The sequence below is a fragment of the Anastrepha ludens genome, chromosome 4, assembly GCF_028408465.1.
Source record: "Anastrepha ludens isolate Willacy chromosome 4, idAnaLude1.1, whole genome shotgun sequence".
Taxonomy (NCBI): Eukaryota; Metazoa; Arthropoda; class Insecta; order Diptera; family Tephritidae; genus Anastrepha; species Anastrepha ludens.
In genome coordinates this window covers 18,055,409-18,078,473 of record NC_071500.1, presented here as the reverse complement: position 1 = coordinate 18,078,473, position 23,065 = coordinate 18,055,409, and the positions used below count along the sequence as shown (strand labels likewise).

Below are 23,065 nucleotides of genomic sequence, written 5' to 3'. Positions count from 1 at the left end.
AGGCTCCTTTTAAAAGTTTCATTATTTTTCATTCACATTTTGGTAATGTTGCCATTGAAAATCCCATAATCCCATTCCCATAATTGTCAATCCGCCTTAGTCATACTTAAATCTTGAGATAATTCCGAATTAAGTCGTTAATCGCGATTAAAGCCACCGTGTGCCTAGACCATAGGAGAGCAAGTAACATATCTTATAACCCAAGTTGTCAAACCGAGTGTGCAACAGCTCGTTATCCCTTTTGTTTTCATTGCAACGCAGAAAGTTGGTGTAATTCTTAGCGCACAAATGTTGTCGCTCGAATTCAACCAAGTTGGCAGTTTTCTTCTAATAATTAATGTTATTGCTGCTGTTACAGCATAAACCAGGCGGCATAAATTTTCCAGAATTTCACTGAAGCGACAATGCTTAACGGGTAGTTCTGGTAACGTAAAACCGACCATTGCTAGTGTAAATGCTATGTTATATAAATTTTGTAATTTTTGGAAGTCTGGCAATTTAGCCAGTTTCTTCTTTCTTCTCCAAATCATCAGTTTTGTTGTGTAAATAGTTTGTCTAGCTTTGCGAATATTTGAGAAGTTATTGTGGACATTCATTCAACTTAAAACAAGTGAATTGTTTTGAAAATAAGTACAACTCATACAAAATTATATCGCCAGTATGAATAGCCTCAACATACCCACAGACTTTGGTCCAGATTCTGGCGGCCGCGTCAAGGGTCTAGTTATTGTGAAGCCCATTGTCTATGGAAATATTGCGCGCTCTTTTGGCAAAAAGAACGAGGATGGTCATACACATCAGTGGAAAGTGTATGTTAAACCTTATCATAATGAAGATATGTCCGTCTATGTAAAGAAAGTGCATTTTAAGTTACACGAAAGTTATGCCAACCCAAATCGGATTGTTACTAAACCACCTTACGAAATTACCGAAACCGGCTGGGGCGAGTTCGAAGTGGTCATCAAAATATATTTCCATGATCCAACAGAACGGCCGGTGACTTGTTACCATATATTAAAGCTATTCCAAAGCCCCGTGGTCGATGGTGAACTAACCAGCACGAATTTGGAAAACACTAAAAGATTGGGCGCCGCAAACGTACATTTGGTATCCGAGTCGTACGAGGAAATCGTATTCCAAGAGCCCACCCAATTAATGCAACACTTTCTCATAAATGTACAACCGCTAACCAGTGGATCGTATACACATGATACTGACTGTGAGTGCTGAGGGCTTTATTCATTAGATTAAAATGAATTTAAATTAAACAATTTTCATATTTTAGTTGAAACGAAAAAGGAGAACACCTTGGAAAACATAATCGAAGTAAAAGGAAAGGTTAAAAAAGAAATAAATTCGCTGAAGGACAAATTGAAGCTGGCACGTGAAACTATAACTAAATTCAAAGCAGAACTGGCAAAGGTACAAAAACCGCCAGCTACATAAATTGGTATACCCATAATTTTCTATGTGAGAAGAATAAATTTATCTGAACGCTTATAATATATTTCGTACAAAAATATACGTTTTTTATTTTGGCAAAAAGAACGCTAAGTTTTTTTAATATTCAAACAATATCCATAAATTGCAGCTCGGACAACAGCATAACAGTATTTGGCAACGGTCTTGGCTGTGGTGAAAGCACAGTAATAGTTTGTCTATCCATATCCACATCGGTGCTGAAATACAAAAATGCCATTTTAAAACTTTGATCATATCATGAACTTATTTTTTTTTAAAGCTCTTACACACAAACGAAACCAGCAACATTCGTTCCAATTACATCCTCATCAGTAGATTCAGCAAAGCTAATTGATAATATATGATGCAGCAACGAAGGACTAGGTGTTACAGCCACAACTTTGGTTTTATTGTCCTCCGCTTTCATTCCAATGGGCATGCATGAATCAGGCAATGGCGGCGCACCTATTTTGTACAACTTTAAATCTTGGAATTTGACCTCAAATGAAAATGGATAAAAAGGAGTACGACGGCCATAAAAGTATTCCTTTATACGTAGGTCACGTTGTTCACTACGCAAGTCTCTACTTCTTTCCACCACACCGCCACTTTTCGGCAGCAAAACGACGCGGACAAATGATGGCATGTCACGCAAAAGCTCATTATACAATCGTTCTTGATCTAGCACAAATATCACGTTCACTTCGAATGCTTGTGCAGTGTGCAGTAAGTGCGCATAACCATCGCCCTTTACCCATCCACATGTGTTTATAATCATACCGGAGTACTTCGCTAAAACAAAAAAAAATGTGTTAAAGTGGAACAGCGGAATCATTATTTTCCTTACTCCTTTTATTAACATTCATAGATTCTAACGTTACTTCTGCCATCTTTGAGACTGCCGCTTTATATAGAACATTATTACTTCCTGGGCCTTTGTGTCCAAAGTGATATACTAGAGGCGCTGTCTGAGAAAAGCCTTCTTCTATACTGGCAGGCCGTTCAATAAGTAAAGTAGCGATAGTGCCTGGAATAGAGATTGAACCTTGTCCAACGTCGATGTCTGCGTAAAGTGGTCTACGTCCAAGACGCACAACATAGTTAAGGAATATGCGACATAAAGTGCTTTTTCCCACATCTAAGGGTCCTACAACCATTACTATTGGACCACGTTCGTCCTTTTCTTCGGCAACGACACGCATTTGCTCCAACGCTGCATGGCAATTCAAATACTGCACCATTGGAGTTTCCTTTGATATATAGCTCACGTCAGTTTTGCCATTTACATTCAGCACGCATCCATGGTAAGTGAAAATCGCTACTTTAGCGCCCGTCAAAAATTCGTATTTCTTCTTTTTCACCAATTCTGTCCCAAACATTTCAGCGAAACCGGATATAAGCTAAAAGTTAAATTATTAATTAAAGCCTGATGTATACTTCATTTTTATTATATTACCGTTACGAAAACTTTGGCATCTTTATCCTCTATTTCAAAGCGCAGTTCAGAATCTGCTTCCAAAGTAAACTCTTCACCTTCCTTGGCCTCCTCGGTCATTATTCACAGAGAAACCCCTTAACAGTTAATAAACGAAAAATAAAAGTAGGCCAAAGCCAAATATGAAACTTGTAATTATTATTTAAGTTGGAAGAACACAATAACGCGTTAAAAAGCTGTTCACACAAAGCAATTGTAAAAATATGCTATTTGTAATTTATTGTTTATAAACAGCTGTTGAATAGATGCAGGGTTGCAATATAGTTTTTAAATAGAACCGAGGCCTTATTTTGAAATCAGTGTAAAAAACGTCAAATAAAGTTTAGTTTTTTTATGGTAAAGTTGTACTAATCAATAGGTCTCTCCTCTATTTATAATTAATAGTTGAAAAAGCGCGCAAAATGTTGATCGAACTACCAAGTTTTTCAGTATTTAAATTTTATTTACAATAAGTTTCCACAAAATCAAACCCAGAATTTGTAGGTTTTGAGTTTGACAGAATTGTCAACTATTTCCACTGCGTGTTTGATGGAAATTGTGTTGAAACAGTTATTAATATTTTTCATTTCTAATTGTATATATCAAAATTGTAGGCGCGTATCTAAATTTTTGTTTCGATATTGACAAGCTGTAAAATATTGTTGCCCCGTTTCCATAGGAATGCAATAACAAAAGAGAAAAAATTAGATAAATTAACAGTTTTGCTATGTCTGAATATTGGGCTTGCTCAACATAAGCGAGCGGTGACAGATGGGTTCGAAACAAGAATGATAGAAAACTAGAGTCCGACGTGACGCCTTCCGAGTTCGCCGTGACGTCATCGCAAACGAATATTCAAACAAAAGGAATGGAAATTAGTTTTTTGTGAATAAGAAGTGTAAGCGAAAGCAAAAGAAACTGCCAAACACAAGAGTTTATGCACACAAACCCACACTTTCTTGCCACGGAGTCATCGGCAAAAATAAAAAACCGCATTTGGAGATATTTTTATAATTCGTAATTTCCAAATTTAACACGGGGCAATTCGTTTTTATTAATTTGTTTAATGTAACCCTAAAAATAACCTAAAGTTGTTTCTTGCTATTATTTGTTTTTATATTAACTTTGTTTTGTATAACACATGACGGCAGCTTTTGGCAAGATGGCGAAAAATATTGCAGCGGTTTACGGAAGACGCCACTTTTAGATTTCTGTATACGGTGAGTTAGATGCATTGCATAAAAATACAAGTAAAACCATTCTTCTTCTTTCTATTTTTTGATAGGCACCCTTGGTGTGATTTTGACAGACAGTGAAGTGTGTGATGGTGTGAGCGCTTGGTTGTTGGTGCTGTAGCAGTACCTTTGCCCTGTCAGTGTAGCGTAATCTCCGGTCGTCTTCGTCTAGCTCATCTAACGGTAGGCCCAGCTCATCGAAAGGTGGGTCCAGAGGGTGAGCGCTTGGTTTTTTTGCTTGAGCGTATTGGCGGAGTTGTAAGACCAAATTAGAATTTTTATGATAACATTAAAAAGAATACAATATATACCCAAAAAAAAAATCCAAATAATATATTCGACTTGGAAAATTTGCAATAACAAATATGTATGTTGTTTAATACATTTCTTAGCCGTAATAACTGTTTTCATTGAGAAATACCTGAAATTTTAAGTCAATTTATAGATTTTTTATATAAAAGAGCGTTTTAGAATCACGTGATCTCGGCTGTGGTAATTTTTTCACAACCTGCTGAGAGCGTTTTAAGGGGTTATACGCAGTTATGAAGCAAATAAAAGACGGGTTGTCAAGGATTTATTCTGAAGAAACTTCAGAATATTTTAATTTGAAAATTTTTGGCGGTTATAAAAGCATCCTTCAAGAACGTAACAAAATTTTTTATTTATGAAAATGTTGATTATAGAGCGCGCTGCAGGCGATTTCTGGAACCTCCTTTAAAAAAAGACGATTTACGGTGTACATCGTAACTCAGGATTGGATTATCTGAAATCAAAAAACCAAACAAATTTTGTTAATATATTAGATTATCTAGTAATTAATCGTTCGGCTAATCAAAATAGTGAATTTTCACAAAATGGCAGCTTTTAAAAGAAATGATTTCGATTTTTACGTTAAAATTTGGCCGTAAATTAATTATAAAATGGAAAATAAGTATCAGATTTACAAAAGGAACGATTAATTACTAGAAAATGTATCTTTAAAGATTGAGTTAAAACGGTTGACCGATCAAACAAGCCGTTTTCGAGATATCGTGTACACCGACTTGAAAAATGCCGTTTTGAAAAAAACACGTTTAAAGTTTCAATACCTACCTTAAAACGTGCCGAGGCATCTCTACATATTTAGGTATAACTCCGAAAGTATTGCTTAGATCTACTTCAAATTTCGTGCGTATACTTTTGAATATATGTACATTACAAAAATGCAATAAAAAAAATCAATTTTTTTGAAAGTCATAACTGCGTATAACCCCTTAACTAAAGGATTTGTATAATGTCTAGATGTCATCTGGATTCAACTGCATTTTTGTGGTTTGATAACTATTTTCTCATTTCGTAGCTTCACGCTGTGTGGCAATAGCGCGCAGGTTATGAATCCTCTTGCTATGCAACATGTCACAAATTAGAAAGTATGCCCAGGCAACAAAACACATGCCAGATTTTCAAGCAGATGAAGACAGTATGTAAAATTTCTATACACCACTTGAAAACGTTTGAGTTCGCCACATCTGAATTCGCCTCGATTTCGCCCGTCGCGTTTGTAAATATTTTTATTTTGCCTGGATAATACTCGTATAAATCAATTATCCCTGAGCTGAGTGCAAATAAAAAAAAACATGAATAATATTTCTATTCAAAAACTACCTACCTCGGAAAAGGTAAGTATTATTTTCTTAATATCCGTTTAAGTATACAATAAAATTTCTGTTGCAGATGCTGGTAAAGACTGCTCGCAACTTTATCCAGCTCTGTTTGGAAGGTCTCATAGAGTCGTTAAAGGTTTCATCGGGCAAGGTGGCGATCCAACCGGTGCGCCATTGGTGGAGAATCCATCTACGGGCATCCATTTAAAGACGAATGCTATTCCGACAAGGATGATCATAGTTAATAATTTTTCTTCACCATGGGCAATGCATCGGAACTGCAAAATAAAAACAACATGCAGAAATTAGAAGAAGGCTTAATAGATCACAATGCACGTCCAGGAAATATGTATAAAGGAAAATACAAAAAATAGCGAAAAGGGTATCAAGTAAATGATGAGAGAATCAAGATTATGTTTACTTATATTCAATATTTATTTGACAGGAAGTACGGGTAACATTCTTTTGGTGAGGAGGCTGAGTTGGGTGAAGAGGTAACCAAACAATTTATGCAAGAAAATTCTGGTAAAGCAAAATCAATAAATGATGTTGTAGATGATTCCAAACCAAGCTCGGATGCATCTGTATTGAAAAGACAAATATTAGTTCCGATGATGAAGAAGCATTAGAAGAAGAGCGTCGACTAGTACGCATAAAAAAGAACCTGTGGATGACGAAGATGTAGAGGGACGTAAGCAGCGCATAAAAGATAAATGACAACCAAAATTGAGCGAAACTAAAAAAAGTGTCTAAAATTGAGTCCATGAGTATAAAATATGAAACATTGGACTCTGTGAGGACGAGCTATTGACTCAAAAACAGAAGCTTTAAATTAAAAAAAAAAAAAGAAAAGTGCAAGCTGAAATTGCGGTGGATTTTTAATTTTGGATGTTATAATTTTATGAACTTCGTTTGTTCATTTAGAAATGAAATACCGAAGGAAATACTCAACCTCCAAAAGAAATATCAAACAAACGAATACCCGAGAAGGGTCCTGTTGTTGAGTTAAGGGCCAACGCTGATGAGAGCGAATTCATTAAGAATTTCATCGAGAAAAAAGAAAATATTAAATTATCGCTATTTGAAATTTAGCAGTGTGTGCTAGTCGATTCTAACATAACCTATGTAAACGTCGTAAACTAATCTTAGACGTACCAGATGGTAAACAAACTGCTCCGACACATTAGAGATTTTGTTTAGAATCATATACTTTTTTTTTTGTGAAAATGTCTGATTTTGTGCCGAATAATCGGCATTTGCGGGAAGTGTTGATTTTCCACTTTCATTCGAAAAAAAAAACGGCGGCTAAAGCGCATCGAGAGCTACAAAAAGTTTATGGAAATGCTACTTTAAGTGAAACAACGTGCCGAGTTTGGTTCCGTCGCTTCAAAGACGGTGATTTTAATGTTGACGACCGTCCGCGTGAAGAAAGGCCAAAAGCCTTCGAAGACGCTGAATTGGAGGCATTGCTCGATGAGGATCCGTGTCAAACGTAAGAAGAGCTTGCTTCAGTATTAGGAGTTACCCGCCAATCCATTTCCAAGCGATTGCATGCTTTGGGAATGATTCAGAAACAGCGAACTTGGGTTCCTTATGAGTTAAAACCAAGGGATGTTGAACGTCGAATGTCGTTTTTTCGCCTGTGAACAACTGCTCCAGCGGCAAGGAAAGGAAAAGGAAGGGGTTTCTTCGTCGCATCGTGACGGGTGATGAAAAATGGATTCATTAAAGCAATCCCAAACAAAAGAAAGTCATGGGGACTGCCAGGTCATGCTTCTACGTCGTCGCCTCAGCCGAAAATTCACGCTACGAATGTTATTCTATGTATTTGGTTTTATTTATTATGAACTGTTAAAAAAAAGCGCAAGAAACGGCCGCAATATGCGGAGAGGCATGAAAAAGTGATTCTACAGCATGACAACGCTCGTCTTGACGTTGCCAAACCAGTTAAAACCTACCTGGAAACACGGAAATGGGAAATCCTGCCCCACCCGCCATATTCTCCAGGTAATGCGCCGTCCGATTATCACCTGTTCCGATCGATGGCACATGGTCATGACAAGCAGTTCCATTCATATGAAGACATCAAATAATGGCTTGATTCGTGGATAGGCTCAAAAGATGACCATTTTTACCGCGACGGTATACAAGATCTACCATAAAGATGTGAAAAAGTTGTAGCCAGCGATCGGCAATACTTTTAAGGATTCACTTGTAACCATTTTTTCAGAATAAAGTTGCATTTTCATCATCATTTAATAATAACGGTTTATAATCGAAAATCCCCAAAAAAGGTGGTAGTCGAGAGTATTTCTGTATCTCAGTTGGTGATTAAGCGTTCCATAGACTCCTCTTCATCGCAGCAGACCCTGTATGATCTTGTTAGATAATCCTATTGTGTTAAAGTGTTTATTACAGGCGAAGTGACCCCCTGTAAGTGCTCCACAGAGAAATCTGAGGTCGTTTTTATCTAGGGTTAGAGCAGATTTTGCTCTGTTGGCATTGAAGTTCAAAAACTTTTTGGAGTGATTTAGGTCGCTTGTGCCGTTCAAGTGTTCACTGATTTTAGTCTGCCTTCTCGTTTCCTTCGTGTCCTCATGTCCTGGTACCCAAATCAGTAAGACCTGATTATGAGTGGCCAGTTTGTTGAGTACATTGTTACACTCTATTGGGACTTTTGACTTGAATGTGAAGCTATTCAAGGCTTTGAGAACCGATTGGCTGTCCAAAAGTATTTTTCTCGAACCCTCTTTTGGATATGATTTCCACTATTTTCACTATGGCGAAGAGCTCCGCATGGAAAATTGTGGTATCTGTGCTTGGTGTTAGGTATTTGTGTGCTCTAGGCCCCACTTTTCCTGCTCCTACTATTGGCAGCGTTGTGGAACAATCTGTGTCCCATTTTTGTGAGCCATCATTTATCCATGTTGGGTTAGTGTTCCACTCTTCCTTAGACAGACGAAGATAACTTTGTATCTCTTTATAAAATGTAGTACGGGTTCCGTATGGTCATTCGCCTGCATGTCGAACCCTGTTCAAGATATTCAGGTGTCCAGTAAGATCTCCTGGTTTAAGTTTTTTTTCATATGAAAAGAGAGTGCTTGCATGGTAGCTTCCTCATGTATTGCTAAATGTAGCGGTGGTAAATTCAAAAGCACAGTAGTTTGATGTGTTTATCCCACCGAAAATAGCAGTAGTTTGATGTGTTTTAACCCACCATACCGTCCCATATAGTACAATAGGTCTTACCATTTGGGTGTAGATCCAGAAGGTCATTTTAGGGTTCAGATCCCAGGATTTACCCAAGAGTTGTTTTGTTGTCCAAAGGGTTTTCGTTGCTTTTTTTTATTACTGAGTTGAAGGGGGCCTACCAAGTGAGTTTTTTATCCAAGATTATTCCTAGATATTTAACCTCTTCCTTTAGAGGTACGTCTATTCTATTTATTCCCATTATTCCCATATTTATTAATTTTAAAAGTGGCGCTGATGTTGACTCTTCCGAAAAATTGGACCATTTTGGATCTTCTATTTATCTGAAACACAAAAACCAAAACGATTTTAATCAGTATTTCTGTAGCTATGTCACGTACCAGAATAAAGAAAAAAATTGTCAAAATAGCGCGGTTTTGAATTTGATATAAATAAAATAATATAAAATAATTGGAATAATAATATGATTCCAGTACGAGCGGTAGCCATTGATGTTGTGAACGAAATATTAAAACTTCAGACGATTCGGCTGAATAGTTTTTTTTTTCTAACATAAGGTCGAAAAAAGTAGTTTTGAGATCATTGAGTTTAAAGGTTTGACCATTTAAATGCGACCATTGATGCCGCCGCGTGACGAATCTGATTCTACCGGCTAAAAAGACTGTAGAATCAAAAATAGGAATATCCTTCCAAAAATTTGACAGTATTTTCTTAAAAGCCTATACTTTCAAAATATCAAAAAAGAAATCGATTTTTTGAAAATTCTAGACCACCGGGACCCCTTAAATTTTCTTGATTTCAAGTTGCAGCAATAAGCAGAAAATTTTGATTTCTGGATTCGAACGTTTAAAGTGAGTGCCGTAAAGTTTAAATTTGATTAAAAGAGGTTTTTGCCTTCTCAATATCGTAAAACTAAACTTTTCTAATTTTTTTTCTAAGATTTTACTTGGCCCAATGGAGAGAAAAAAACATCAAAGACAATACATTTCGTTGGAAACGAAAATTTCAATTTTAGATCGCCTAGCAAAAGGAGAAGGATCTACGGCGATTGGAAAAAAATTAATTGAGGCGAATCTACTGTAAGAGTAATTCAGAAGATTGAAGTCACAATAAGACTTGAATGCATTTTATATGCATTTTTTTATTTGATAACATCTGATACTAACAGCAACCACACAGGGCGCAATAGTTCAAACTCCAATTGGAAGTAAATATGTATTCGATTCTCAATAATAAAGCAAGAATAAACGTATTTTTAATCGTATTTATAACGCAGTAGAGTGAAGAACTGCTTTCTAACAAAAAGTGTACATACTAGGTTTTGAGATATCACTAAATAATATTTTATTATCTTTATAATTGTTGTGCAATCTAATATGGCTTTTTTAAATAAGGTAAGAAAGAAAAGGGTTTTTCTAGTGACGATCGACCGTGGCATTCTACTGTGGCATTTAAAATCCCAACCAGTTCTAACGTTAAGAAAAGTCCCCTCTATCCACTCCGCAAACCTTTGGGGAGCTGTTCGAAAATGATGTAAAACACAACGATGATAAAAATACCCTAGTAAAAACCAAGGATGATGAATTGAAATTTTTTTCACCATAGGTGAAAACCTTATTTTGGCAGCGGAAATGTGAAGTTGTAGCGCTGTCCCAATGGGCCCGTTTCGTCAGTTGCCGCAACGCATTTCGCTGACGTAACGTAAGGTACGGTACACTAGACCGGGCTAGTTTATAGGGGCGGCAGCCCTTGGTCGGAAAAAAATCGAGTCATTCCGGTAGCGTAGAACCGGCTGCCATGGGAATGAACACCCCGTTGCCTCTGAACCCAACCTGTCGAAACAGCAACTTGCCTGGGTCTATCGTTAGATGAGCTAGACGAAGATGACCGGCGATCTACATACATAACACTGACAGGGATAAGTGTACTGCTACAACAACAACAACGACTGACGTAACGAGTAAAACGTACCGAGCTGCCACAATGAAAGTATTGCCGCATATCTTTAAACAAAAAAAAAAAAAAAGCAAACATATCTGTTCTTGTTGTGAAAGCAAATATTACTATATTATATTTCGTTTTGTATAGACAGGCTTTTGTTGGTTGTGCTTTATAAAGGTTGGTTAAGTTTCAAGGGCCGGTGTTGATTTTGAATAAAATACAATTTTTTTAGGAAATTATTGTCATTTCTCTTTATTATGATAATACTGGTATGGCTCAATTACGCATGGAACAAAATATTGGCCAAATGGCCGCCGCGTCCTCGGCGGCACACCTCCATCCGATGGTCCAAATTTTCCATGACGCAGAGGCATCTATGCCGTTAATGTGCCTAATTATTTCATCCTTTAGCTCTTGAATTGTTGCTGGCTTATCGACGTACACCTTTATTTTCTTCAAATAACTCCAAAGAAAGAAGTCCAACGGTGTCAAATCACATGATCTTGGCGGCCAATTGACATCGCCGCGACGTGAGATTATTCGGCCATCAAATTTTTCGCGCAAAAGAGCTATTGTTTCGTTAGCTGTGTGACAAGTGGCACCGTCCTGTTGAAGCCACATATCGTCCACATCCATATGTTCCAATTCGGGCCATATATTCCAATTCGGGCCACTATATCTCTGAACTGGATCCTTTCAAATAAAAAAACCAAACAGATTTCGTTAAAGTAATGTTAAATCTAGTAACTAATCGAAGGAATAAGCGAAATAATTTTTTTTGACAAAATGGCGGTTTCTCAAAAAAAAAAACTTGATTTTTTACCAAAATTTCGGCCTTAAATTGTTTATAAAAACAAAACATATTTATAGGTGGGAAAAATGTTCGATTGATTATTAAAAAATATACGAGTATTCAAGAAGCTCGTGTTAAAATTTGAGAGTAATCGGTTTAGCCGTTTTCGAGTAATGTTGATCACCGACTTTGAAAACACCATTTTGAGAAAAACGCGTTTCAAGCACTCTGAAACGCCTTTTAAAATTTTCGTGCAACTTCGAAAATATTCACCGGAACGATATTAAATTTTCTGTGTCTGTGTTCTATTCTCACTGGCAAAACGGGCTCTGGTCCAAAGAAGTTGGCCTCAGAGCCAATCTTAGCTAAGGAGTCCGTGGTCACGTTACCCGCGATACCCAAGTGACCCGGGACCCATGTTAGCATCAGGTTATGTCTACCGCCATAGTTCAGCCTGGATTTACAGGACTTGACTACCCCTGATGTGGTTGGAGGGCTGCCTAAGGGCGTAAGCGCAGCTTGGCTGTCGCTGCAGACACAAATAGATCTGCCTCTCCATCGGTTTTCCACAACAAAGTTCATCGCTTCTTAAACTGCATACACCTCCGCCTGAAACACAGATGCATGCATCCCAAGAGCAAAGTGCAGTTTTGTCCCGCTGGATTCCACGTGCACCCCAGAGCCGGAGCCATGTTCGGTCCTGGAGCCATCCGTAAAAATGCGAAAACAGTGTTTGCCGGGCTCATTTTCTGAGTTTGACCCCAACTGAGCCTCCGGCAGCACTACACTGTATCTCTTTTCAAGTATGACTCCTGATGGCATGGAGTCAAGGGGCATGGAGAGAATCGTTGAATCGAAGTCCATGCCTTCTCTGTTTTCCAATGCCGGACATGGGCCGTACCAGTTCCCATTGTGTTTCAGCCTGCAGATGGCCTTCAAGGCCTCTGCTTGAATGAAAGCATCAAGTGGTGGCAAACCAATCAGAGCATCCAATGCCGGGCCTGAAATAGTCGGAAAAGCTCCGGTGCAACAGATGGCCACAGTATGGCCAATGGCGGCTGCACCAATTCGAAATATGCTGGTAAAGCAGCGCCGAAAAATTCTGAGTTCCGAATCATGATCTTTGATAACTTTTTTCCAATTAAAGTACCATTTCCTTGCATTTTATTTTTAGATTGCTACTACCACCTTGCGTCAATTGACAACTCGTCGCTATGTCACCGTTTCTCACGTTACGCCTACTGGCCCTTCCTTCGGCATCACGGAAGACCAAAAACAAATACAGGAACTTGCACGCAAATTTGTGCGCGAAGAAATTATACCAGTAGCGGCGCACTACGACAAGACTGGCGAATTTCCGTGGGATATTTTGAAGAAAGCATTTCCATTGGGTTTGATGAACGGTCAAATACCAGCCGATATTGGCGGCATGGGTATAGATTCCTATACCGATTGTCTATTGAATGAAGAGTTGGGTTACGGTTGCACTGGCATTATGACTGCCTTAGAAGGGAGTACTTTGGCTGTAAGCTCAAGATTTTACTATGCAACTTGTAAATGAGTAAATATAAATGCATAATTTTTTTCTTTGCAGCAAATGCCTATTATAATAGCCGGCAATCAGGAACAAAAAAAGAAATATTTAGGGCGTCTATTGGAAGAACCACTTGTTGCTGCTTATGCTGTCACAGAACCAGGTGCAGGTTCTGATGTTAACGGCCTCAGAATGAAGGCTGAACGCAAAGGTGATGAATACATTTTGAATGGTCAAAAAATGTGGATCACTAATGGTGGTATCGCCGATTGGTACTTCGTGTTGGCGCGTACAAATCCTGATCCAAAAGCGCCTGCTTCTAAGGCATTTACCGGCTTCATTGTTGAGCGTGAGACTCCTGGTCTTACGCCCGGTTGCAAGGAACGTAATATGGGACAACGTGCCTCTGATACACGCGGCATTACATTCGAAGATGTCCGTGTGCCTAAGGAGAATATTTTGATTGGTGAAGGTGCCGGTTTTAAAATTGCCATGGGTGAGAAAGATTGCTGTTAGAAAATTGAATTTCCTTATTAAATATCCATTCACCTATATTTTCTTTCCAGGTGTTTTCGATAAAACACGTCCACTTGTTGCTGCTGGCGCAGTTGGTTTGGCCCAACGCTGTTTGGACGAAGCATTGAAATATTCACTCGAGCGTATAGCATTTGGCGTGCCAATCGCACACCACCAAGCAGTGCAATTTATGCTCGCCGACATGGCGATAGGTGTAGAAACATCACGTCTAGCCTATCGTCTGTCTGCGTGGGAAGTGGATCAGGGTCGCCACAATACCTATTATGCTTCGATAGCTAAGTGCCATGCGGCGGATATGGTAAACAAAATTGCCAGTGACGCTGTTCAGATTTTTGGTGGAAACGGCTTCAACACCGAATACCCAGTAGAGAAGCTGATGCGCGATGCCAAAATCTACCAAATCTACGAGGGTACAACTCAAATCCAACGTCTAATAGTCTCCAGAAATATGATTGATGAGGCTAAAAAGTCATCGAAATAAGTTAATATGTAATTTAAGCTATCGATATAGTAAAGTATTTAAGAAATTGTGATGAAAACCATGAAATTTTTGAATGAACTTTTGCTAGGCTGTTACATGTAAAATATTGAATAACGGAATAAATATTGTTACGTTTTTTCTCCAAACAAAATATCTCACAATAATTCTTCTGAGTTCGATCACTGGATTGTCAAGTAAAAGTCACAAAGTAATGGCAACATAAATTACTTGCTTTATTACGTTCACGATCTTAACTTAAGACTCAAGTATGTGCCTGTCGGGCTTGGAGGAGGCGGATATCACTGAGCACTTTCCCTGTGAGTGTCCTGCCTTTGCTAGAGCACGGCTACTAGTTTTGGGTTCCGATGTCGTGAGAATGAGTAATATTCGTTCTCTAAAACAGGAGGATATTTACAGATTAGCCAAAGAATCTGGAAAATTCTCACAGGACTAACTATCTCTATCTCTGTCTCTATTCTATCCGATCTCTTTCTCTGATATTTTTCTCCTTTTCTCCTTGACTATCTACCCTCTTTCTAGAGCTTTAAATACAATGTTTTAGGAGCCACCAAATCTCCTGGTGCTTCTTGGCTCGACCTTTTCAAATTACAATTTCATGATAGAGTGAGAGATTACGCCTTCCGAATTCGCTGTGTCGTAAGAGTCCATGAATATAAAGAAACAAGAGGAACAAGGCGAATTGAGTACTGAAGGTGGCGCCATTAAATAACAATTACTTCACTGTGACGTCAGCTCCCTTCGCAATATAAAACCAACGAACAAAACAAAAAAAGGTAGGAGGAAATGCGTGTTTGTGAAAATTCAGTGAATGGCTTGGTAAAATGAAAGTCAAACTAATGAAAACAAAGTGCCGTGCGTTAAATTGTGAAAGCTTTAATTAATATAAACTTCCAAATGTAGTTTGTTTGATTTTTTATGCGGAAGACGCCGTGGCTAGAAAGTGTGTGTGGCTGCATATAATTTCTTGTGTTTGGTTGTTTCCATTGCTTTCTCTAACTCTTCTTCTTCACAAACAAGTAATCCCCCCTCCTTTTGCTTCTTTATTCATGGGCTCTCACAACACACCGAATTCGGAAGGTGCAATCTCTTTCTCTATCATTCTTGATATTACATTACATTAAAATCATATTTTCATCTGAACTTCCTTTTTAAAATTTACATATTTGATCTGTTCTATAACACCTGTTTGCTGGGAGAAATACCATACAACAAACATAGTAAACTGGACAAGGTCGGAGGCCTGGATCGACCTAGATTCTTTGGTCTAATCAATCCCTGCATCCGAAATTTCATGATTTTAGTTTGCACAAGATTGATCACGGAATCAAATGATGATACGATGACGACTATACGCAATGTTAAACGGGCAAGATTTGGACAATGGAAATCAAATATGTACGCTATACCAAGCTAGAAAATTTGCTCAACTCACTGGAGAATACGAAAGACTGAAAATGGATGTATATACTAGGTGTGAGTGAGGTAAGATAGAACGGCAGCGGTGAAGTCTGTAAGAACAAAGGGTGTAAATTTCTCCACTCCGGTTTCCGGGATGAGAACGACTCTTATATCAGAAGAGGACAGATTTTACAGCGTCTTGAAAAAGCACTCCAAAATCTATGTAAGAAATCGTCTGGTCAGATGTCAAACAAGTCGTTGAGCCAGTTTTTAAGGTCCTCTTTGTTTTTGAAGGTAACGCCCTTCATATGGTTTAACAGGGGAAACATGGTAATAAGTCGGTGCAGGGTCCAGAGAATTTGGCGGATGCTGAAGGACTTTCCATTTGAGTTCTTGAAGTGCAGATTTGATGACTTGTGCAACATGGGCCCTCGCGTTGTCATGAAGGAGTATGTTTTGATCATGTCGATCAGGCCTTTTCAGTGGAATAATCTCATTCACGCGGCATTGCGCAGCCGCTCCCTGTTGACTGTGGCATTCTGCCCTCCCAGTCCCACTGAACACATATAATGATCTTCTTTCGATGAGGATCCGGCTTAACTCTCGGCTTTGGCGTATCTTCTGGAGCCATCAACTCCTTTCTTTGCTTCATATTGATGTATAGGCACTATTTCTCATCTCCCATGACGATTCGGTATGAAAAGCGCTGTTTATGACCGCGTGTTGCTCGATGGCGGCCGAGATGCTGAGAAGTAATTTGAAGCCGATTTTCTTTGATTTTTTCGTTGAGAAGACACTCTGGCTCCAAGTTTTTCGGTAAATCTTTTTGAATGGAGTTGATTGAGAATCGCTTTATGATCGCAGTTAATTTTTTCCATCAATTTAGGACTGGTTTGGCGACTGTTCTCCTTTAAAAGTAGTTTGAAACGTTCTTTACCTAATTCAGAAGGCCTTCCGCTGCGGGACGTGTCATCGCCGTCAAAGTCGCCATTTTTGAACTTTGCAAACCATTTCCATTTGCTGTAGACTCGCCTATGACACCTTCTCCATACACGTCGCAAATGTCCCGTGCTGCTTCGACAGTTTTTGACCGAGGAAAAGCCAAAAAGAGCAGGTGTCCAAAATGTTGATGTTTGCCTCCATTTCTATTCTTCAAATTAATAAAAAATTAATTAACTCAAAAATACAATTAACAGACTTTTGTAGAGCAGAGAGAGTCCTATCGAATGAATAATCACTCTTTACCAAACAGCAAACAAATCGTAAAATAAAAGAAAATATAAAAACGCTTTCCCAACCCAATATTTACCGCGCCGTCGTTTCGGTAAGAGATTTATCGCTCCTCTCGGATCAGTGGATTGACGACCAAAATCGTATGATATCACACCTTTGTAATTTTATTTGTGGAGGTATGTAAAGTCTAAATACTTTGTGGATAAACCAACTTAGAGTTGCAAGTCAATCAAAATTGTTGTTTGAGGATGGCCGATTTACCTCATCATGTTGGTCCCCTTGGCGCGGGGATGAGGCTTAAGTGGTAATTTAACCCCCATATCATGAGGGCTAACTCACCACGAACTAAGAGGGAAGCTCCACATGGAGTTTGGCTAGCCATTTATCCGCCGAACGGCGGAATTGGTAATCCTATCCCCATGAGGAGATCACCGTACCGACGATAGTCCTCTCATTGTTCATAACATTGGCTTCCTATCATATCCTTCCTTCATATCCTTACTCCCCCCTAATCCAGGGTGTTATGCGTTACCGTGCCCACTGGATGGTTTGCAGCCAGGTGTCACGGGAATTCCAGAAGGAGAAGCACCCATGTCAACGGCGGTGGCATCAGACCACATGGCTCAGCCAATGGTTTCTGGAACTCGCCCTTCTGACACAATCACTGCCCCGGGTAGTACCCACCCCCGACAATATCTCAAAGGGATTATCTTTAAGGCCGGCGGGCCAATTAGATGTCCTAAATTCAGTAGTTTTCGCGAAGCGTTGTAGGATGAGAAAAAAAACAATTAGCCAAATGAAGTTTTGGGGATAGTTTAATATTTATTTGAACTAAAAAAAAAAAATTTGTACAATCTCCAACAATATATTGTAAGCCGAGTTATCAATAGATTCCCAGAGCGCCTTGCCACTGAAGTATCCAACTTCTGTACAAGATACAACTTGCAATTTTCATCTGAAAACAAAAAAAAAAAGATTATTAATTTTGATGTAATTATCTTCGATGTGAACTAAGAAAATTGGGAGAAACACGTAAAATTCGAATTTTTGGGGAAGGTAGAAAAAAAAGTGGGTTTTCAAGGAAAAAAAAACTCTTCAACTGGGTAAAAAAGTCGCTTAAAAAAAGTTTTTGGATGTTTTTTTTAGTTCACATAGAAGAGAAAACAATACTGAAGATAACGCATTTTGAATGATATGGATAGCTCGTTTAGTTTTTTTGCAATCGTGTACATAAATTAGGTAAAATCGTGAAAATGAAAAGCCGAGAAAACGCGCATCAAACTACAACAATAAGCGCACGGTTGCTCGACGCCGCACTACGCTCGGCTCTATAGCTCTGCAAATACTTGGAATTTAACTCTGAAAATTTGTGTCTCATGTTCTTGAATATCTAAGCTATTGATTTCAGGAAAAAAAAAAAAATCGATTTTTTCGACCTTTTAATTGGCCCGCCGGCCTTAAAAAATAAATGTCATCAATGGTTCTACACAAAAATAATGTTTTATTTGAATTTTAAATCCGACTACTCAAAATTGATAACCCTTTAGATACCATTTTTAATTAAGATTAGCTATTTTGAATTTAAAAAAAATTGGCATCAGATACGGCCTCAAAACTCACCGAGTAATAACCGAAGATCCCGTTTTCTTCGTATTTTCGGACGTTAGATTGCTTTTTGACTGCCCAAGCCACTTACTTGTACACAGATAATGAATTTTTCATAAGTATTTCCAAGTACGCTAACGAAATAACCTAGGGGAGGGAGATAAATGGCTAGTATGAAAGCAGTGTCCGGAAAAAAAATAATAAGATTTGTTCTTCGCTTTTGACTGCACACACTTTATAAAGCATGAAAATCAACGCAACCAAGGACCATGTAAATGTATTAAAAAATGGCGACTCACTTAATTGAGTTTAAAAAATAGCCTAGCCAAATGTCGTCAAAGAGCATTAGTTTTACTTGGCTTAGCAGACGAAAATAAAAATAATTTGAATTTTAATGAATGGGCAGCATACCTACATACATACATACATACTCGTAAAATGAGAAGGTGCTATAATACATATACACACTACCTATCACCACCAACAACAACGTGATATGCTTCAGCACAAAGACAATAAAATTTGCATTCTACTTTCTACATAAATACATATGGACATACTGGCATACACTTGAATGAAAAAATAAACGAAATCTTAATTGCCATTGGCGCGAGAAAAAGCAAAAATCAGTAAAAAAGTAAGGCTGAAAAAAATAAACAGAAACACGCTTTCAACAACGGTAAATTATGCTAATGAATTAATTATCCGAGTTGTGCGCACGCCGTGTAATTTACAAAATAATCACCTTTTATTTCATACCACAATTACGAGTTACTTTCCATTTACGACCTACCCCTTCCTAGCCACTTATTCTGATTTGCTTGTCCTCTCATTTCGCCTCGGTATGCACTGTGATTTCTATACCCGCGCGCTTGTGTGTACAAGGGTATTATAGTTTTGTTCGCATAACAAAAGGAATAGAGATAGATATAAGGTCTCTTCATGGAAAAATTATCCAGTAACTTGCCAGTAACTAAATTTCTGAGAACTCGCTCTCAAAGAGAAAAATATCAAAGAAAGTACATGAATGAAAAATAAGTCACAATTTGCAAGTTCGACGAACAGCTGATTAAATTGTTGGCAGAAAAATCACAAAATTAAAATTTTTTCAGTTGTGCTACCTCGTACTAAATTTTAAAAAAATTAAACCACATAAAATGCAAAATAACGAGGTTAGGCATCACATGATTTTATTTTCTCCACAATAACTTGTTCAATTTCATCATCGCTGTCAGACGAAGAACATTCCACTAGCAATTGCAATTCGGAAATTTTAATTCGAGTTTATTTTTTTCTTTGCCATCAGCTGTTTTTCTCACTTGCATATTGTAACATAAGATACACACCTACATACATGTATAACACATAAATACCCGAATACATATCTACATACGTACATACTTACATGCACAAACATATTAACTTACATATTTAAATATTAACCTTAAATTTAGCAATAAGAGAAATTAGAGTAAGAGTAGAACTTTAAGAGATTTCGTTAGATGTAAGCTTTAGATAAATAAGGTTTACTGTAAATAAATTGGAATAAAGGAGTGGAGTTATTTCGCAGACACCGAGAAGTGAGTTTGTGTTTTAATAACGTTAATATATTCGCATAAGTAAAAATGTATCAAGTAAAAACTTGCAACTCCCCTCAAAATGAAATCTCATTTTGCTCTCTCACTTTCCCCTACTTTGCAAGTTTATGAAGGTACATGAACACCAAAACGTGATAATTTGTAACACCAATTACAAACTATTTCCTTCATGAACAGACCTAATTATATTCCTTTTTGACAGCTAATACGGATTTTCAATTGTCTTCAGATTAAACTCATAAAAGGAAGTTCTCATTACATGCTCGTACATAAAGTACTTATATGTATATGTATGTGTGTGAAATTTGAACACCATCAATTGGAGTGTTTATGAAACATTTTTCAGAATTATTAATATAGGGCGTGGCTTTGTAGCAATGTGTTAGTAGTATCGCGAAAACAACCGACGGGCTACACTGTACCGCAAATTCAGATTAAATTAAGCTATTTGGTATAAAACAAATATGGTGGTTTGACAGTAGTAATGTATAACGTCGAAGTATGAATGAAATTATTTTCTTTTGAACGAATTAGTGAATGATCTTAATCATACTACGATTACGCTTGAGATTAAATCTTAAGCATGTACAATTTTTTTGTTTCAATCAGAAAAAAATTGCGTGATATTTGCCGAGACCACCCCCTCTCCAACGTAAGATTAGATGAGATTTGATATGCGCGGATATGAAAAGTTCGATCCGGATCGAATTTATCCTTCCTTACTTATTTCTTGGACTATTTTTTTCTTGCGCTACTTGTGAAGCAATCCGTTGTGACATTAAGCAAATTTATCAGATAAACGCATTGCATGCAATGGAAAGCCCATAAAAGGGTGCAAAGTGGAAATCTTGATAGCAAGAGCGGAATAAAGGAGTTGCGAATTATTTTTTTACTTGTTTTCGTAAAAAACTAGTTTTCTTTTTCTTTTTTTTTTTAATCACTCTAAAAGCAGACGGCCGTTGATATAAGTGGGCTGAGAGCATACTTAGCGAAAAAATTAGATGTCCTGATCCAAAAAGTTGATACTACTAACACATTGCTACAAAGCCACGCCCTATATTAATAATTCTGAAAAATGTTTCATAAACACTCCAATTGATGGTGTTCAAATTTCACACACATACATATACATATAAGTACTTTATGTACGAGCATGTAATGAGAACTTCCTTTTATGAGTTTAATCTGAAGACAATTGAAAATCCGTATTAGCTGTCAAAAAGGAATATAATTAGGTCTGTTCATGAAGGAAATAGTTTGTAATTGGTGTTACAAATTATCACGTTTTGGTGTTCATGTACCTTCATAAACTTGCAAAGTAGGGGAAAGTGAGAGAGCAAAATGAGATTTCATTTTGAGGGGAGTTGCAAGTTTTTACTTGATACATTTTTACTTATGCGAATATATTAACGTTATTAAAACACAAACTCACTTCTCGGTGTCTGCGAAATAACTCCACTCCTTTATTCCAATTTATTTACAGTAAACCTTATTTATCTAAAGCTTACATCTAACGAAATCTCTTAAAGTTCTACTCTTACTCTAATTTCTCTTATTGCTAAATTTAAGGTTAATATTTAAATATGTAAGTTAATATGTTTGTGCATGTAAGTATGTACGTATGTAGATATGTATTCGGGTATTTATGTGTTATACATGTATGTAGGTGTGTATCTTATGTTACAATATGCAAGTGAGAAAAACAGCTGATGGCAAAGAAAAAAATAAACTCGAATTAAAATTTCCGAATTCCAATTGCTAATGGAATATTCTTTATCTGGCCGCGATGCTGAAATGGAAAAAATTAAAGTGGACAACATGAAATCATGTGATGCCGAAGCTCGTTGTTTTGCATTTTACTTGCTTTATTTAGTTTTTAATTTAGTAAGAGGTAGCTCAAGTGAGCAAATTTTTAATTTCTGTGATTTTTCTGTCAATAATTTAACCAGCTTTTCGCAAAACTTGCAAATTGTTACTGGTTTTGCGTTCATGTACTTGTTTTGATATTTTTCTCTTTGAGAGAGAAATTAAGTTACTGGCAAGTTATTTGATAATTTTTACATGAACAGATCTATTGTTTGAATAGGCTAGACAATGTAGGGACAATTCATTTTTAAGCAACTGCCGTTAATGTGGGTTACTTGCTGTGACTTCGAGTTTTTCATGAATTACAACGAAACGTCGACAAATCATCTGCTAAATTTACTATCTTCGAAAAGTCATAGAAGGTGACGAAGACAATGAGAGAATTGTGAATGTATTAGTAAAAACGTGTGATTGCATTGTTATTGTCTTTGAAATTTAATAAGGGACACAACAAATCGCTTGATGTCGGCTATAAAATCACTCATGCAGAATGTCCATTGGGATATACGCTCAAGGGCGTACCGTCATCCTGTTGAAAATACCTAACCTTAGTATCCAAATCAGCCAATTAAGGCTACGAGAATATATTTATCAGTGATTCCAGTGCTCCCTAATGACATTATCGGTTTAGAAGAGGTACCGTTTACTGATTCAGCCAGACTAAAATTCGTTCGAAATAGTGACTTGCATTGAATTGGAGTCATCAAAAATTGAAAAATTCTTTGGGTTTGCTTTTTTACATATCCATTTAAAAATAATTTTTCTTTTGGCAAAATTTCAATCAATTATAATATCAGCAAAACCAAATTACCAGTATGTATATAAGTAAATTAGTTGTTAGAAATGCAAAATCACAATCTCATGGATGCTGAACATCTATATATATGTATATATATAATTGGCGCGTACACCGTTTTTGGGTGATTGGCCGAGCTCGTCGTCTTGATGTTGTTCCACAAATGGAGGGACCTACAGTTTCAAGCCGCCTCCGAACGGCAGATATTTTTATGAGGAGCTTTTTCATGGCAGAAATAC

General features: G+C 37.4%; 3 protein-coding genes and 1 long non-coding RNA gene across 4 annotated transcripts; 3 read left to right on the top strand and 1 right to left on the bottom strand.

Moving 5' to 3' along the window:
• The first annotated feature begins 518 nt into the window (after positions 1-518).
• On the top strand, positions 519-1,548 carry LOC128859904 (YEATS domain-containing protein 4). The gene is made up of 2 exons (XM_054097044.1): positions 519-1,219; positions 1,286-1,548. Exons 1-2 carry the CDS (start codon positions 661-663, stop codon positions 1,444-1,446), a joined length of 720 nt encoding a protein of 239 aa, XP_053953019.1. The 5' UTR covers positions 519-660; the 3' UTR covers positions 1,447-1,548.
• Positions 1,498-3,186, bottom strand: LOC128859900 (protein CLP1 homolog). Its single transcript, XM_054097041.1, has 4 exons — positions 2,918-3,186; positions 2,309-2,861; positions 1,749-2,253; positions 1,498-1,679 (listed from the first exon to the last, which is right to left on the bottom strand). Exons 1-4 carry the CDS (start codon positions 3,014-3,016, stop codon positions 1,568-1,570), a joined length of 1,269 nt encoding a protein of 422 aa, XP_053953016.1. The 5' UTR covers positions 3,017-3,186; the 3' UTR covers positions 1,498-1,567.
• A 1,508-nt stretch (positions 3,187-4,694) lies between these two features.
• LOC128859905 (uncharacterized) lies at positions 4,695-8,147 on the top strand. The gene is made up of 3 exons (XR_008454204.1): positions 4,695-5,828; positions 5,884-6,195; positions 6,259-8,147. It is a non-coding gene; the product is annotated as an uncharacterized LOC128859905 (long non-coding RNA).
• A 2,138-nt stretch (positions 8,148-10,285) lies between these two features.
• Positions 10,286-14,367, top strand: LOC128859901 (medium-chain specific acyl-CoA dehydrogenase, mitochondrial-like). The gene is made up of 4 exons (XM_054097042.1): positions 10,286-10,417; positions 12,932-13,282; positions 13,352-13,787; positions 13,858-14,367. The coding sequence occupies exons 1-4, from the start codon at positions 10,400-10,402 to the stop codon at positions 14,307-14,309; spliced, it is 1,257 nt and encodes a 418-aa protein (XP_053953017.1). The 5' UTR covers positions 10,286-10,399; the 3' UTR covers positions 14,310-14,367.
• The last annotated feature ends 8,698 nt before the right edge of the window (positions 14,368-23,065 follow it).